Here is a 15,826-nt window from a genome sequence, read left to right as displayed (position 1 = left end):
ACAAAAGCGACGAATGAAAGACAATTGCATGCGGCAGAGATGAGAATGTTAAGAGGTATGTGTGGAGTTACGCGAATGGATAGAGTGAGGAATGAGTATATAAGAGGAAGTTTGAAAGTAGCGCCGGTATCAGAAAAACTGCGTGGAAACCGGCTGTCGTGGTATGGGCATGTGATGCGGAGGAATGAGAGTCATGTTGTGAGGAAGGTGATGAGTATGAACGTGGACGGATATAGTGGAAGAGGAAGACCAAAAAAACGATGGATGGATTGTGTGAAAGTAGATATGGCTAGAAAGAATGTTACTTGTGAGATGACGGCAGATAGAAGAGTATGGAAGAAGAAAACATGCTGCGCCGACCCCAAATGAAATTGGGATAAGGGCAGGAGGATGATGAGACTGTTTGGGATTGCTTAAGGTGCGTCCACATCTAGCGAATGAGCAGCTTGCGGTCAGCTCGCAAAAGGCCCCCGAGCTTTGTGTTCCCCACAAAGTTAAGTAATTAGTTCTTCAATATCACGCTGGTGTGGCCATTGGGAACATAAAAGAAAAAGGCTTTCCAAGTGGTGTAAATATGTAACAATACTTTTATTAATTTAGAAGAAATTATATAAACGTGCTCACAAGGAAAAATTTGTACAGAGTGACATTCCTTTCTTTTGTTCTTGACATTTTAGAAAAAAATAAAATTAAATACATCCTCCAATGAGGTTTTATATGTCATGAACATGCTGGGGCCTCAGCCACAAGCTAAACTCATCATAAAGCTAAACATTTAAAATAAATACCCAAATGGATTAGTAAAGAAATTAAAGATAAACTAAACTCAGGAGTAATTCTTACTTTAAAATTAAAGAGTAGGTCCATTAATTATACTCAATAGGTAATGGACACACTTTCATAACACTTGTTCTTACAACGTGACCTTTGCTAGTTTTTACCTCCACTGCACGAACTAAATCATCTTTTCCTGGAATGACCTTTACAATTCTACCTACAGGCCAGTTCAATGGAGATACATTATCAGACTTAAACAATACCATATTGCCTATTTCTAAATTAGGTAGTTGAGTTTTCCATTTAGGCCGACTCTGCAACATAACTAAATATTGTTTATGCCATTGATTCCAAAAATGCTGTTGCATTTGAGAACATTGTTTCCAAAAACTAAGCCTTCCTACATTTACATCAGTCAAATTAAGCTCTGGATATGAAGTCAATGGTGAGCCAGTAAGGAAATGTGCAGGTGTCAGGTAAGACATGTCATCACAATCTCTTGACATGGGAGTTAATGGTCTAGAATTTAAAATACTTTCTATGTGCACTAACACTGTATACAGTTCTTCATAAGTAAGTACACTCTGAGTAATTACACGTTTCATATGATATTTTATACTTTTTACTCCTGCCTCCCACAGGCCACCAAATACTGGGGAATATGAAGGAATAAACTGAAACTGTATTCTCTCTGAACAACCATAATCAAACACTTTGTTTTGATGATCTGTGGAATTCAGTAGCTTATGCAAATCCTTGAGTGCATTATCAGCACCTCTATAATAACTAGCATTATCACAATATATTTTTGTAGGCTTATTTCTACGGCTTATAAACCTTTTTAAACAAGCTAAGAAAGTATTAGTTGTCATGTCTGACGCCAATTCTATGTGAATTGCTTTAGTAATAAAACATATGAAAATAACAACATAAGCCTTGGTTATAACAGGATTTCTTACTCTAGTTTGTTTAACATTGAAAGGACCCGCATAATCAGTGCCTACAATTTGAAAAGGACGTGTAATATTGACTCTGTCAAGTGGTAATGAACCCATAAGTTGACTGGAAGCTTTAGCCTTAAATCTGAAACATAATACACACTTGTGCAACACAGATTTTACTTCTCTGCTAGCATTGATTAGCCAATATTGCTCGCTTAAACTACTAAGAATTAGCTTCTGCCCAGCATGCTTAAGGCGAATGTGTTCATTAAGAATGATAAGTTTGGTCAAAGTTGACTTTTTGGGCAAAATAATAGGATGCTTTTGCTGAAATGAAAGGTTTGCATTTTGCAAGCGACCACCTACTCTTAATAAGCCGCAGCCATCAACAAAAGGATTTAAACCACTTAAGTAAGAACTTAGATCAACTTTCGACTTCAAACATTTCAACTCATTTTCAAAATGTGAGCTTTGATCAATTTTAATCAAGTCATGCAAAGCAAGAGCCACCTCCTCAGGAGTTAAATGTCCCTGCCTTTTCTTAATATTCTGTTTATTACAATTAAATACAAAACGTTTGACATAAGCCATTATTCTAGTCATTTTATTTAAATTAGAATACTTTTCTATAAAACTATAAAACAAATTATTTTCCTTACATTTAACTAAAGTATTACATGTTGAAGGAATCAAATTGACCTCAGAAGTATCAGAAACATCAGTATTTATCTGAGAATTATCATGAACATATTCACTGTTTTGCAAGTACTGTGGACCATGAAACCATAATGAGTTTTCGATTAACTGATCTGGTTTAAGACCGCGAGATAAGCAATCAGCAGGATTGTCGTTGGTGCTGACATAGTCCCAGTGTACATCTTTTGATAACTGCTTGATTTTTTCTATTCTATTAGCAACATAAGCAGTTAGTTTTACAGACTCAATCTTAAGCCATGATAAAACAATCTTTGAATCTAAATATAAGTAAATAGGAATATAATTATATTTTACTGCTAAAGTATCATGCACTTTTCTTGCCAACTTGGCTAACAACAAAGCACTATTGAGCTCAAGTCTAGGAATAGTTAATGTTTTATCCTTAGGGTTAATACGAGACTTGGAACACAAAAGGTTAACATTTACAGTGTTATCATCTCTGACTACTCTCAAATAAAGGCAACACCCATGTGCAATATTAGATGCATCAGCATAACCAACTAACTCTAGCCTTTTATGTGGATATACATTGATATTTCTAGGAACAGATATACAAGACATATTCATCAAACCTTCAACAAATTGAAGAAATTTTTTATTTAAAGCATCAGGGAGAATATCATCCCACTTTAACTTTTCAAACCAGACTTGTTGCATTAAGTATTTAGCTTGCACCAAAATAGGACCTACCAAACCCAAAGGATCAAAAAATTTGCTAATAAAACTTAACATTTGTCTCTTAGTAGAAGGTTTTTGTATTTCAGCGCTTGGACACTTCATACTTAAAGTATCAGAAGTCACATCATATGACAAGCCTAAAGTTTTCACAAAAGTATTTGTTTTATCAAAATCCTCTTTATTTAATTGATGAATTTCTATAGGAATGTCATCTAATATTTCAGTGTTATTTGAACACCACTTGTGTAATGAAAAACTAGCTAAGTTCAAAAGCTCAATAAGTTGCCTTTTTATCTCAACAAGCTCTAAAATATCGTTGGAACCACATAAAACATCATCGACATATGTAGAATATTTCAACACAAAAGATGCTAATGGATACTTCTCTTGGTACCGTTCAGCAAGTTCAATCAAACACCTAGTTGCTAAAAATGCAGAACTCTTTAAACCATATGTGACAGTTTGTAGCTGAAGACATTGCACACTTTGATCAACAGAATCTCGCCAAAGAATATTTTGCAAGCAGCAATGGTCTTTACTCACTAATATACCCCTATACATAGCCTTTATATCACACAGTAAAACATATTTAAAACTCCTAAATAGTGTCAAAATATCAAATAAATCATTTTGCACAACAGGCCCATTAAGCATCATGTCATTTAGACAAATACCTTTATTGGTTTTCATGCTCGCGTCAAAGACAGCTCGAACCGGAGTAGTTTTACTATTTAAATTAATGACTGGGTGGTGAGGTAAGAAATACACATTACCTGCCCTAGGATCATAGTTAGATATATCAAAGTACATGGCATGGCCTTGCTCAAGATAAACATGAATGAACTTCTTATACTGTTGATATAACTTATCATCTTTAGCGAAATGCCTTTCTAAATTATGAAAACGATGCAATGCCTGATTAAATGAGTTACCCATCTGGATATCGTTTAAATTAAGTTTTAAAGGTAAATCTACACAAAACTTTCCATCAACAAGTTTGACAGAGTTTTGAAAACATTCCTCAGCTAGTTGATGTTCAGTAATACCTTCTTTATAAATTTCAGGTACTTTTTCACATTTCCAAAAATTTGAAATAGTATGTTCAATACTATCAAGTTGATCATTATGAGAATTATGAGAAATATTATGGGGGGTACCTTGAACTGTTACACAGAAATTTGAAGAATGGATGTTTCCAACGGATACTGGTAGGCTGCCTGCTACAATATAACCTAGGCTGGTACTAACCAGGTAGGGACCTTGCGGCGTTAGAGGCAGTGATTCCCTCTGAAGCACCTGGAAAAATACATCACACCCTAATAACAAAGAAATTTCACCAGTTTTATTAAAGTTTTTATCTGCCAAATAGACATGCGAAGGAATATTACACCCAACATTATAAAAACTCTGTTGTGGCAGTTCACAAGTTATATTCTTAGCTATATAACAGTTTAAGGCTAATTTAAAGTTACTATTAGCAGCATAAATATCAAAATTTGCCCTCTGGTGCATATTACTAGTGCCTTGTAGAATACCTGTTATGAGCTGATTTGCCGGTGTAATCTTGCAATCAATTTGATCAGCAAGCTTTTCTGTAATAAAAGATACCTGGCTACCCGTGTCCAGCAAAGCGCGTGCATGGATAAATGTACCATTTTTGGTGATAATACGCACTATAGCGGTAGGTAGCAGCACATCCTTCACAGGCGAGGTACTTGACATAGCTACTGCCCTGTCAGACCTTCCAACGTCAGCACAGGGCACTGCGGCAGAAGAACTGGCAGTGGCGACATTGCTCGCCTCCATCTTAGCCATTTCCACACCATGCAGAAGCGTATTGTGCCATTGCTGACAGATTGAGCATTTCAAACGCAGCTTGCATTTACCACCATGCGCATTCAAACAAACAATGCATAACTTATGTTTTTTAACAAATTGACCCTTGTCATTATCAGCAGCAAGTTTAAATTTGGCACACATGTACAATCTATGATTAGTATTGCAATACTTACATGAGACTGCTGCTGCTGTATTACATGCAGGCTTGCCAGGCTTCACACCACTGGGAGTACTCACAGGCATTGTTTCCATTGCATTCTCCCTGGCCAACGCTCTGGACTCCAAAAAATCTATGAATTCCTGCATAGAAAACACAACTTTTTTATCCCGTCTTAAATGAAACTCATTGTTTGTCTCAGAATCCACTTTTCGGAGCAAAATGTTGACCATTATCGGACCCCAAGCTTCAACCGGCATGTTTAAACTTTTTAGTGCAGTTAAATGTACATTAGCACTTGCTACCAAAGATCTAAGATCAGCAGCAGTGCATTTAGGCAAATCAATCAAAGTATTAATGTGATGGTTAATGATCATTGGCTCATTGTTATAGCGGTTTTCTAACAACTTTAATGCTTCAGAATAATTTACTTCAGTCAAAGGCAGATTTTGAATTAAGCATAAGGCTTCCCCAGTTAAAAATGATCTCAAATAATATAATTTTTGGCACAGACTCAAGCTTGTGTCAGAATCAATGACTGCCTTAAACATATTAATAAAAGGTAGATAATCTAAAATATTGGCACCACTAAATTCTTTTATTGTAATTTGTGGGAGCTTCCTGAAATTATTTGCATTTTGCCTAGGAGGCTCCGCCTCGGGCTGCCCCGATGTACGACAAGCATTGAGCTGACGATCAATTTTGGATATGCAGGTGAAGTACTTACTTTCATAAACAACGGGGTCTTCATCGTCCTTTGGATTTATGCACAAAATACTCTTGTTAAGGTCCTCGTAAGAGGCAAAGTTTTTCACCAAGCGACTGCGCCGCTCCGTGAGCAACTCACTAGACGCGATCACAATTTCTTCGCTGTTACAAAAACTTTCTTCACGAGTTATTGCACCCTTTACATAGCCCCTACGGAGCTTTAATTGAGCCAGCTCGTCACTAAGAGCCATGGTACTATATCCTAAGATGCAAGCCAAAACCCAGATGCAACAAATGTAAGCAACACCTTAACGTTAAGTACACTGTTATAAATAATATACAACTAACAAAACTAACAAAATAAACAGAAACGTGTAAAAAAATGGCGACGCGAAAAAAATGATGAACGCCGACAGTCAATTCATTCACTCGATGTTCGATATTTGGCCGGAAACTCACGGCAAATGTTCATTGTTCGGTCGCTCTTCGCGCGCTCATTGGTCGCGTTTCGTTTTCTTGGGTTGGCAGCGCCTTACCTCGTTTGCACGTTTGGATACGCGCGATGCACGCAGCGAAACTGCTTCCGTAATAGCACGGAAACACCCTTACGCACAATTGATGGATGACTCTGAATCCTCCTGTGGCTTTCTTCTTTATAACCACTTTTTCATAAAGGGATTGCCTTGTAATACGAAGCATCAAATTTCTCCACTTCTATAAGAGTATTATTTATCTTCTTACATATATTTAATTTGAAGGAATAATTCTCTTCTATGCAAGTCGAAAACAATCGAAGGACCTATTTTTCCTTATATTCGAAGGATCAGCTTCTCGAAGTCTCGACGGATTACTTTTTCGAAGGACCACTTTCTTCTCGAAGGACCACTTTTTTCTCGAAGGACCACTTTTTATGTTCCCCACAAAGTTAAGTAATTAGTTCTTCAATATCACGCTGGTGTGGCCATTGGGAACATAAAAGAAAAGGGCTTTCCAAGTGGTGTAAATATGTAACAATACTTTTATTAATTTAGAAGAAATTATATAAACGTGCTCACAAGGAAAAATTTGTACAGAGTGACATTCCTTTCTTTTGTTCTTGACATTTTAGAAAAAAATAAAATTAAATACATCCTCCAATGAGGTTTTATATGTCATGAACACTTTGCATTCGTCAGATGTGGACGCACCTTTGTATGTTGCCGTCGTTGCTGGTCACTGCTGCAACCATATATTGCACAAGATTGTAGCCCGTCTAGATGCGCCCTACAATTTAGTCTATCCACACTGCACATAGGTACACATACTTCATAGTAGCTTGAAGGCGTCCGAACGGCTCGTGCGAATTTATTATTTTGTAGACCGTATGTCAAAGTAGTTAAGGTTTATATTAAATTGTTGTCTTGAAATGCTGTACAGTTCAGTGTATGGTGCGTCCGTCCCTGCGCATGCGCGGTATGTCGTGCAGCGCGAGGCGGTGTGCTCGCATGAGATGCGTCTTGCGCTTCCAGCTGTCGGCGAATGCTCGCGCACAGCCCGGACACTGGTACGGCAGCTCGCCTGTATGGGTGCGGACATGACGAGCCTGTGGATAATGATCAAGATGTAATATCTTTTAACAATATGTATGTAATAAACACAACATAATTACACTATCAGCTTTATAATATTAGTAAAAGATTACACGTTAAAGTCGGTTCTGCGCCTGATCTCTCTCCGGTCGTGTCGGCTTGCCGCCCCATCGGGCTATGACAGTGAAGGAATAGTGAGTGCACTTGTGTCTGCGCAAATGCTTGTGCACTATAATATCTCCTGCGCAGCTGGCTAATCGCCTTATATGAGAACAGCCGCCGTGGCCGGCTTTGGTCGTATTATTAAAGATTACTGACCAGTCCACTGGCATCATAGAAGCCTTTATTGCAGTGTTTGCAGACATAGGTCCTAGCGGCCTGGTGCTGACGCTGATGGCGCCGCAGGTTGCCCGCCCTATAGTTCGGCCATTCAGAGAATGCGTTCCTGACACGTCGCGATTGAACTGACGACGTAACTTTGCAATGGCGTTGCAGTTACGATAAAAATATTTTTGCTGGTTGTTTACCGTTTTAACAATTGAGGAGCATTAAAACAACATTATTATATCAATAATCAATGAATGTTATAATTTTGTGCCAAACTGAGTGTCAAATAACTTGGTAAACAATATTTTTCTAAATCTATACTGCGCTATTACAAGGTTATGTCAGCGGTTTATATTTTGTAGTGCTGTGCTAAAAATAACAGGCAAGTATCGTAATCTGTTCTTATACAGTTATAATATGTATAAAATAATACGTTTTGATTTTCTTTTTAAGAATTGGAAAATAATGGACTATAAGACTTAATTATAACGTTTATGAAATATAAAAATAAAACTATGACCAAACCGCATTTTTATACTTAGATTAAAAATGGTAACCCCAAATGGCGTTATGGGCCGCCATTTTGTGACGCTAAAACAGTCGTCCGTTGTCGTTTCGTGCGCATAGACCACGTTTTTCAAGTGTTTTCGATCTGTTTTTATTTGATTACCCGGCTTTTGTTAGACCGAGATATCAGGATTGATTCTGTTATTGATAATAATATAATTATACATGTAGGCGAAGATGATGATGAAGACACCACCTCCTCAAGCAAATCGGAGTCTGATTAATATTCTGTTCGCACATTCAATTCAATGTACTTGTAACAAAGAATAAATAAAACAATTTTATTATATGAATATTACCTTTTTTTGGTTTCCACTTAAATAACTAAAATATAAAACAAATGATTCCGCCAATTTAAAACGAAAATAATCTTAAAATAATGCGGCGGTTCATTTTGAAGGAACGGTAACGAACTCAGTGTTATGTTGTGCCCATCACTATTTCGTGACTAACTGATAGGTGTCAGGAACGCATTCTCTGAACGGCCGAAGTATAGTTACACAATATAGTTCGGCCATTCAGAGAATGCGTTCCTGACACGTCGCGATTGAACTGACGACGTAATAACATTCATTGATTATTGATATAATAATGTTGTTTTAATGCTCCTCAATTGTTAAAACGGTAAACAACCAGCAAAAATATTTTTATCGTAACTGCAACGCCATTGCAAAGTTACGTCGTCAGTTCAATCGCGACGTGTCAGGAACGCATTCTCTGAATGGCCGAACTATAATATTAGCACAATACGGACCAGTCCACTGGCGTCATAGAAGCCTTTATTGCAATGCTTGCAGACATAGGTCCTGGCGGCCTGGTGCTGTCGCTGGTGGCGCCGCAGGTTGGACGACACGGCCGCGCGGAACCCGCACTCGTTGCAGCGGAACGGCTTCTCGCCTGTGTGTTTGCGCATGTGCACTTCTAGGTTGCCAGCTGGGAAGAAAATTAATGAAGATTTTTATAAAAAAATATTTACTGTATGATGAAATGTACGAAACTGCACTCTACTTTAAATGAACACATTAATTACCTACACATTTTAAGTAAATTGCATCCTCTACAAACTTAGGAAATTAAGATTATCAGCACTAGCTCGTTTAATGTATTTTTACCCACGACGGAACGGAGCAGTATATGCGTTTAGGGTGAGAGATGTGCGTTTGTGCAAAGTAATGTTCCCACCTATCTTCTAAACTAATGATCTGATTTTGATGCGGTTTTCAATAACGGATTTGTGTTCGATGAGTTCATGTTCTTAGACAGCTGTCATGGCTGTAGCTCACTAGGGGGCGCCACAATTTTAGTGCAAAACAGTAAAGTAATGTTCCCACCTACCTTCTAAACTAATGATTAGATTTTGATGCAGTTTTCAATAACGGTTTTGTGTTCGATGAGTTCATGTTCTTAGATAGGTTCATGGCTATAACTAACTAGGGGGCGCCACAATATTAGTGCAAAACAATGTTGCAATATAATCAAAACGTCCGATTACAATTCTGTTTTCATCAGCAATGTGTACGTGCTTAATGCATGTTCCCAAATAATAAAAGTTACGTCTGTAACTCACTAGAGGGCGCTACAATATTAGTGCGAAATAATATTGCAATAACATATTATATAGACTATAATTCCTATATGCTCTCTAAAAAGTCAGAAATAAAATTAAGCGAAATTAAAAATCTTCAAACATCCCCCGACGGTAAAATTCTTATTGAAAAATAATAAAATAACTCAAAACCCCCGACTTAACCCAATTACATAGGAATAACCGTCGGGGGCTGCCTTTTCTATATGAAATTTCAATAATTAATTGAGTGTATTTTATGTCATCGTTAAACATCTACAATTCATCAATAATTGTATTCACGACACTAGAAATCCTTTAGCTGGTTTAATGGCAGCCCCCGACGGATATTCCTATATAATTGGGTAAAGTCGGGGGTTTTGAGTTATTTTATTATTTTTCAATAAGAATTTTACCGTCGGGGGATTTTTCAAAATTTTTAATTTTGCTTAATTAATAAACCATCTTACAAAAGCAAACATTTGTAGACTATAAGTAACTCTGAGGGATCATACAGATCAAGGGTACTGAGTTGTTGCCTGTTGCCGACAGGTGGCGTGGACTGCACCTGTATCTGCTGTTTATAAGCGCTTACCTTGTGCGAAGCTCCATCCACAGAAGTAGCATAAATACTGCTTTTCTCCATCGTGAACTTTCATATGGGATTTTAGTATACTTTTTATTTTGAACCTGAAAAAGTAAAGTATGTTAATTTTACATGAAAAAATAAATAGTCATTTCTCCAATAAAGTAGCTAAGCATTTACACATAATAAATGTCCCTATCCAACCCACAATAAGAATTTAATTCAGGCACGACGTGAGAATTGAACCCACCATAAAAAGCGCAGGAGCATTGGTGGCCCCGAAACTAACGGAACTGTCATCAAATTAATAAGAAATAAGTACCAATTCTTTGTTTCGAAATCAATTGTAAAAAGAAATTATCTATAATTGGCTAATTTTAACCTTTTAACATCTCGCAGAATTATTCACTATTTCAGTAGAAACCCATTCGTCCCACATGGAACGTGCTATAAAACACTATAATCTTTCCTAAATACTCTGTGGCCATGATTTTGTGATATAACGGCGGCCTCGTTATGTCATGTCGGTCAAGGTTGCCCCAAAAATGTGGGTAACTGGGTCAAGGTCATTTCAACTAGTTATTTCGAGGCCAAGGTCCTTTCTAGCTCGGATGTATCAAGGTCATTCTTGTCGTAAAAATAAAAGTGTAAACTATTCCTCGGTTTATATTTGAAGTAACGAAACGGTAAATATACAAATGGTAGAGGTAGGTTATTTGTACGAAGGCGAGTTTTAGAATAGATAACGTGTGGCAGAATTGGCCTTATGCATTTAAAAGTGTATAAAATTACTAGATGAAAGTTGGTTTAAAATAAGTAGGTAACGTACCTAATGTTTTTGAGTATTTGTAAAAAGTGAGCAGAACTATAATTATGTACCTCCAAGATTTTTTAGGACTAGCATTACGAATTTTGTTGCAAGTTTTATTCAAGGTCAAATTTACAGATTTTCGCACCTTGATTTCAAGGTCCCGTGACCTTTACTGCTAAATTACTATAAGTGGCATATTGAGAAAAGAGCTAGACAAATAGCTCGCTTATACTTCTGCATTACTGCAAAAAACTAACTTAAAACTGCCCTCTATTAAAAAAATATTTGTTTTATGCGAATTCTGCTGAGAAATCAGCAATTTTCGAAGATTGACAAAGAAATACAAATATTTTATTTGAATATGGGTTTTCACATAATATGGTTTTATTGGTATTTTATTAAAAGCCAAAGCAATCTTATAAGTGTCTTTTTAACGTTTTACTGAGTTATCCCATATAAATTCATATCATAACTGAATAAACTCCCTACCTCATGCTACATTTGTCGCAGGCATAAGGCCTGGCGTCCGCGTGCGCCCGCGCATGGCAGGCGAGCTGCTTGCGGCGCTTGAAGCGCTTGCCGCACGCCGCGCACGCGAACTTGCGCTCTTCCGAGTGCGATGCTGCGTGGTCGGCGAGAAGAGATGCTTTGGAAAATGCTGGAAGATAATGTCAGATTAGTACTACAACAATGGGATTTTTTGTTAAGTCTGGTACTAGTCTTTATCTACCTTATTAAACATGATCCATTAAGCTTGTACTTTTCTTAGACCACCTCATATAGAGGTGGAATAGGTATGGATAAAACACAACTAGTGTGAAGATAATATTAAACAACACAGTAGTGGGAGAATAAAAAAGATGAAAGATATTCTTATTTCTTAGTGATGTAAGCTAAGGATAAACAGCTGTGGTAGGATATCATCTCTTTTTTATGTGCCATGGTGCCTTTTCATATACAATAAAAGTAAATAAATGAGTTTCAATTGGTTATCTACCAAAAGTAATATGAAACAAAAGCTTACTTTTAGGACAATGTGCACAGGCATATTTATGATCTGTGTGCTCCTTCTTCATATGTTTATCAAACCAAGTTTTCGAAGTAAAAGCTTTCCGACATACAGGACATACATTCTTTTTAGTTTCCTCCACCAACACCTTCTCTTGCACTATTTCATTACTTATGTCTTTAATTTCCACTTCAGTATTTGGAATAAGATCTATTTCTTCTAAAGACTTTTCAGTAATTACATGGTTATCACTGGCTGGCAAATCAATATTGTCAAATAAAACATGCTCATCGTAATTGTCTACGGCCACACTGACTTTGTAGTCAGGTAATGTGAGTTTGAGGTTTTCTTTCGGTCTAGTGAGAGTCTCTGGTTCTACAATAATGCTGGTGTCAGTTCTAGAGATTATATTCTTCAGTGTAGCATCAACTTTGTGAGCCTCAGTTATGTATGTGAATGCTGATTCTATTTTAATGACACAGTCGTAGCAGAATTGTTTTGGAAGTTTATCGTTTTCTGTGATCTGTTGAAAGATTAGAGGATTGTATCACTTTAGAGATTTGTTTTTAAGCAAGTCTCAACCATCAATGTCTACCATGACAAAATAAATAACATTTAATTCGGCACTAATACAGGATTAATATTTTGACTTTGGCATTATATTAAAATTAAATATGAAGAACTTAGTTACTATTTTTGTTATATTTTTATTGATTAGAAAAATAATCAGACGCTTACCGCTATATTTGTGCAAAAGCAAAACATTTCAACAGCTCTAGGATCGAAATTCTCTTTCTCCCACGAAGACACTTCTTTCATACAACTTCTACATAAATTAGATGTATCCATTTCTGTTACTATTTAATATAATAAATTGAAAAATAAGATCGTGAGTTGAGAAGTAAATAAACAAATGTCATAATTCGCGTTCCGATGTTTTATTTGCGTCATTCGATATCTTTCACATTTTGGTCGAAGGCAATGGCGACAGAGATAACACTAAAGATTTGCGAATAAATCTTAATGTATGACCAGGACAAAAGATTGACATTTTGAGCATGCGGTAAAATTGTAGAGGGTACACGCATGGTACATACCTTCATGGTACAGGCAACCATATTGAGATTTTGTTGTGCGTTTTCCACGCACGCAAAAGTAGGGAAATAAAAATGCGTATAATTAAATAATGCCCGTTTTCACCAACAATCTCTTAATCTAAGTGCCACTTAGAATAAGGGCTCTCCCAATTTTGACATAAATAACTATGTATAAGGGACACCTAAACTTTGGTGAAAACGAAATTCTTATTAAGTGTTCCGTAAATGCTCTTAGGGAATCCCTAAATTTAGGGATTTGTTGGTGAAAATGGGCATAAGTGACTATAAGTGAGTGTAATATAAAAACTCTGTGATTTCTTAATATGTATTTTTATTTTAATGTTTTGGTAGGTAGAGCAATCATTTCTTTTAGGGTAACTTTATACGAGTTCAGTTCGATCCCGATTTCATCGTTTCAACTGTGTAACTGTTTTTCCAATCAAACTGTGGTAGTGGGTTTAGTATCACAGAGGGCAGCCTTGAGCTGGTCCATGCCCTCTCCGGTGAGGGGCGCAGCCTCCAACAGCATGGGAGCATTAGATAGCTCAGTGCTGAGTCGCGTGTGTTGCAGCATTAGAAGCGCTTCGTTACGCATCTGTCTGTACGCTGCGTCCATCTTGCTCAGCACAAGGATAAACTGGGGACAATTAAGGACATGTGTATTATACACTTACCTACAGCATAGGCTAATATTTTTTAATAATTTTGTAGCTTACGAAAAATAATTCACTGTAGGTATATTAGATGTAGGTGTAATGATTGTGAATTTAATTATAATAACATTAGGCTAAGTTATACTAACTCTATATGAATGGTTCAAATCAAATCCAGTATTTGAATTGAATTAAAAATACATATATTAAGGAGTCTTGCTAATGAGCTAGCAATTCTGAAAAGGTACCTTGGCACTTTTGAGTCTTGGTTCAGCCAATAACGTGTACAGCAACACAGCAGCGGCAGATATCTGACACAAATTCGATGTGTCCACCACGTAAATCACCTGCAAATGTTTACTTTTACTTAATTGAACGACAGCTGAGAGGATTAAAAGTTAATATGAATATTATTATCTTGTATATCTCTAACCGACCACGGGACTACAGAGTCCCGGATTTTTGGAAGGCGAACGTGGGGCTGAAGCCAACACGCTCCATGAAGCCCTTTTGAGACAACTTTAATGAAATGGTGACACAAAACCGACGATTATCCCTGTATACACTATAGAAACGTACCCAAGGACAATCCCCGGTTCTGTGCTAAACTATTGCTAAATATGGAATAAAACTACTAGGGCTATTGGGATGGTAATGGACTGGGAATGGGGATAACTATGGGAACTATGGCACCTGCCGATAACAATGTTTACACACGTAAAAATGGCAGGTGGAGACTCACCAACTCACTTACTGGGCCCCCGGGAATCAGTCGCTATATCGCAACAAGAGGGCAACAGGTACATGAGCGGCTGAAGGGTAAGGATACCTCGGCGGACTTTAAACGCAGATCACGCGCTCCTTGTGGGTCCAGCATCACCGGCCCACTCGCCACTTACCACGAGGCACCTACCCTCCGAGCGGGCTGCTAACCCTGCTCTAGCGACTCCACTCTGACCGGCCGATGAAGGCAAGCCAAGAGGCGGGAGACCTATCCCCCGTCATGCTTCACTCCGGCAAGCCGGAGGTGGGGGACAGTATACTCTCCCTGGAGCACTCGGATATATAGCCCCGCGAGGTCGCTACTCCCCGTCATCCGCCTCAGATGCCCTGCAGGGCATATTAATAATGTGAATATTATTATTAATAAATAAACATATGCAAATAGCATTGTGCAATTTTAACGTACCTTTTCAATACCGTCTAAATAATTGTGCCACAGTGGCGCCATCTCACCGCCCACTTCTCTGATTGACAACATTTGCTTTTTTCCGTGCTTGTTTATGTAATAGATGTCGTAAATGTTCGTTCCAATTGTTGGCACAGGGCTGTATGTGTTATCGATCCCTTCAGCGTTTTGAAGTTTCTTCAATAACGTGGTCTTCCCTGAACCCTTCGGTCCTAGACACAACACTGAGATTTTTCTGTCGGGATCATCCATAATATAATAAGAAAGTATTTAATATCTACTTAAAGTACTTATTGTGTTACTCAAACCGTTTCCACAACAGTGGAGAAAATGTTTTATCAATAAATACATGTTGTTGTTACTGTGTGATTTAGTCATTCTACTCGGCGATAGATGGCGCTGAAACCAACATAAAATCATAACCACCGCTACAGGATTCTTGAATCATACTAAATCTATTTTTGCGATATTAAAGTTTCATTATTAATTCGATACATACGAACTTCTGATTATTTAATCGTTTACTTTCACAACATCGAGAGCCAAGGATGAACATTGTTAAACTTTCATTAGTTAACAATAGTGACTGCTCTAATTTAGGCAAGACTAGTTCGACCCAGCTGGTAGCCTCGGGTGGT

At 37.5% G+C, this 15,826-nt stretch overlaps 3 protein-coding genes across 4 annotated transcripts; all 3 read right to left on the bottom strand.

Annotated features, from left to right (window-relative positions):
- Window positions 1-511: 511 nt before the first annotated feature.
- LOC124642458 lies at window positions 512-6,465 on the bottom strand. 2 transcript variants are annotated; one of them, XM_047180888.1, is made up of 2 exons: window positions 4,788-5,119; window positions 512-4,409 (listed from the first exon to the last, which is right to left on the bottom strand). In XM_047180888.1, exons 1-2 carry the CDS (start codon window positions 5,091-5,093, stop codon window positions 867-869), a joined length of 3,849 nt encoding a protein of 1,282 aa, XP_047036844.1. In that variant the 5' UTR covers window positions 5,094-5,119; the 3' UTR covers window positions 512-866. The 2 variants fall into 2 exon arrangements, with proteins under 2 accessions (XP_047036844.1, XP_047036854.1); XM_047180898.1 differs by lacking the exon at window positions 4,788-5,119 and adding an exon at window positions 5,126-6,465 and having other exon boundaries at window positions 4,274-4,409.
- A 315-nt stretch (window positions 6,466-6,780) lies between these two features.
- LOC124644432 (zinc finger protein 664-like) lies at window positions 6,781-13,171 on the bottom strand. Its single transcript, XM_047183775.1, has 6 exons — window positions 12,988-13,171; window positions 12,265-12,772; window positions 11,730-11,898; window positions 10,439-10,533; window positions 9,034-9,212; window positions 6,781-7,399 (listed from the first exon to the last, which is right to left on the bottom strand). Exons 1-6 carry the CDS (start codon window positions 13,096-13,098, stop codon window positions 7,235-7,237), a joined length of 1,227 nt encoding a protein of 408 aa, XP_047039731.1. The 5' UTR covers window positions 13,099-13,171; the 3' UTR covers window positions 6,781-7,234.
- Window positions 13,172-13,660: 489 nt separating this feature from the next.
- Window positions 13,661-15,479, bottom strand: LOC124642425 (ADP-ribosylation factor-like protein 16). The gene is made up of 3 exons (XM_047180841.1): window positions 15,189-15,479; window positions 14,248-14,346; window positions 13,661-13,983 (listed from the first exon to the last, which is right to left on the bottom strand). Exons 1-3 carry the CDS (start codon window positions 15,438-15,440, stop codon window positions 13,786-13,788), a joined length of 549 nt encoding a protein of 182 aa, XP_047036797.1. The 5' UTR covers window positions 15,441-15,479; the 3' UTR covers window positions 13,661-13,785.
- Between the last annotated feature and the right edge of the window lie 347 nt (window positions 15,480-15,826).

The sequence above is a fragment of the Helicoverpa zea genome, chromosome 2, assembly GCF_022581195.2.
Source record: "Helicoverpa zea isolate HzStark_Cry1AcR chromosome 2, ilHelZeax1.1, whole genome shotgun sequence".
Lineage (NCBI taxonomy): Eukaryota > Metazoa > Arthropoda > Insecta > Lepidoptera > Noctuidae > Helicoverpa > Helicoverpa zea.
This window is presented reverse-complemented; position numbering and strand designations above follow the sequence as displayed.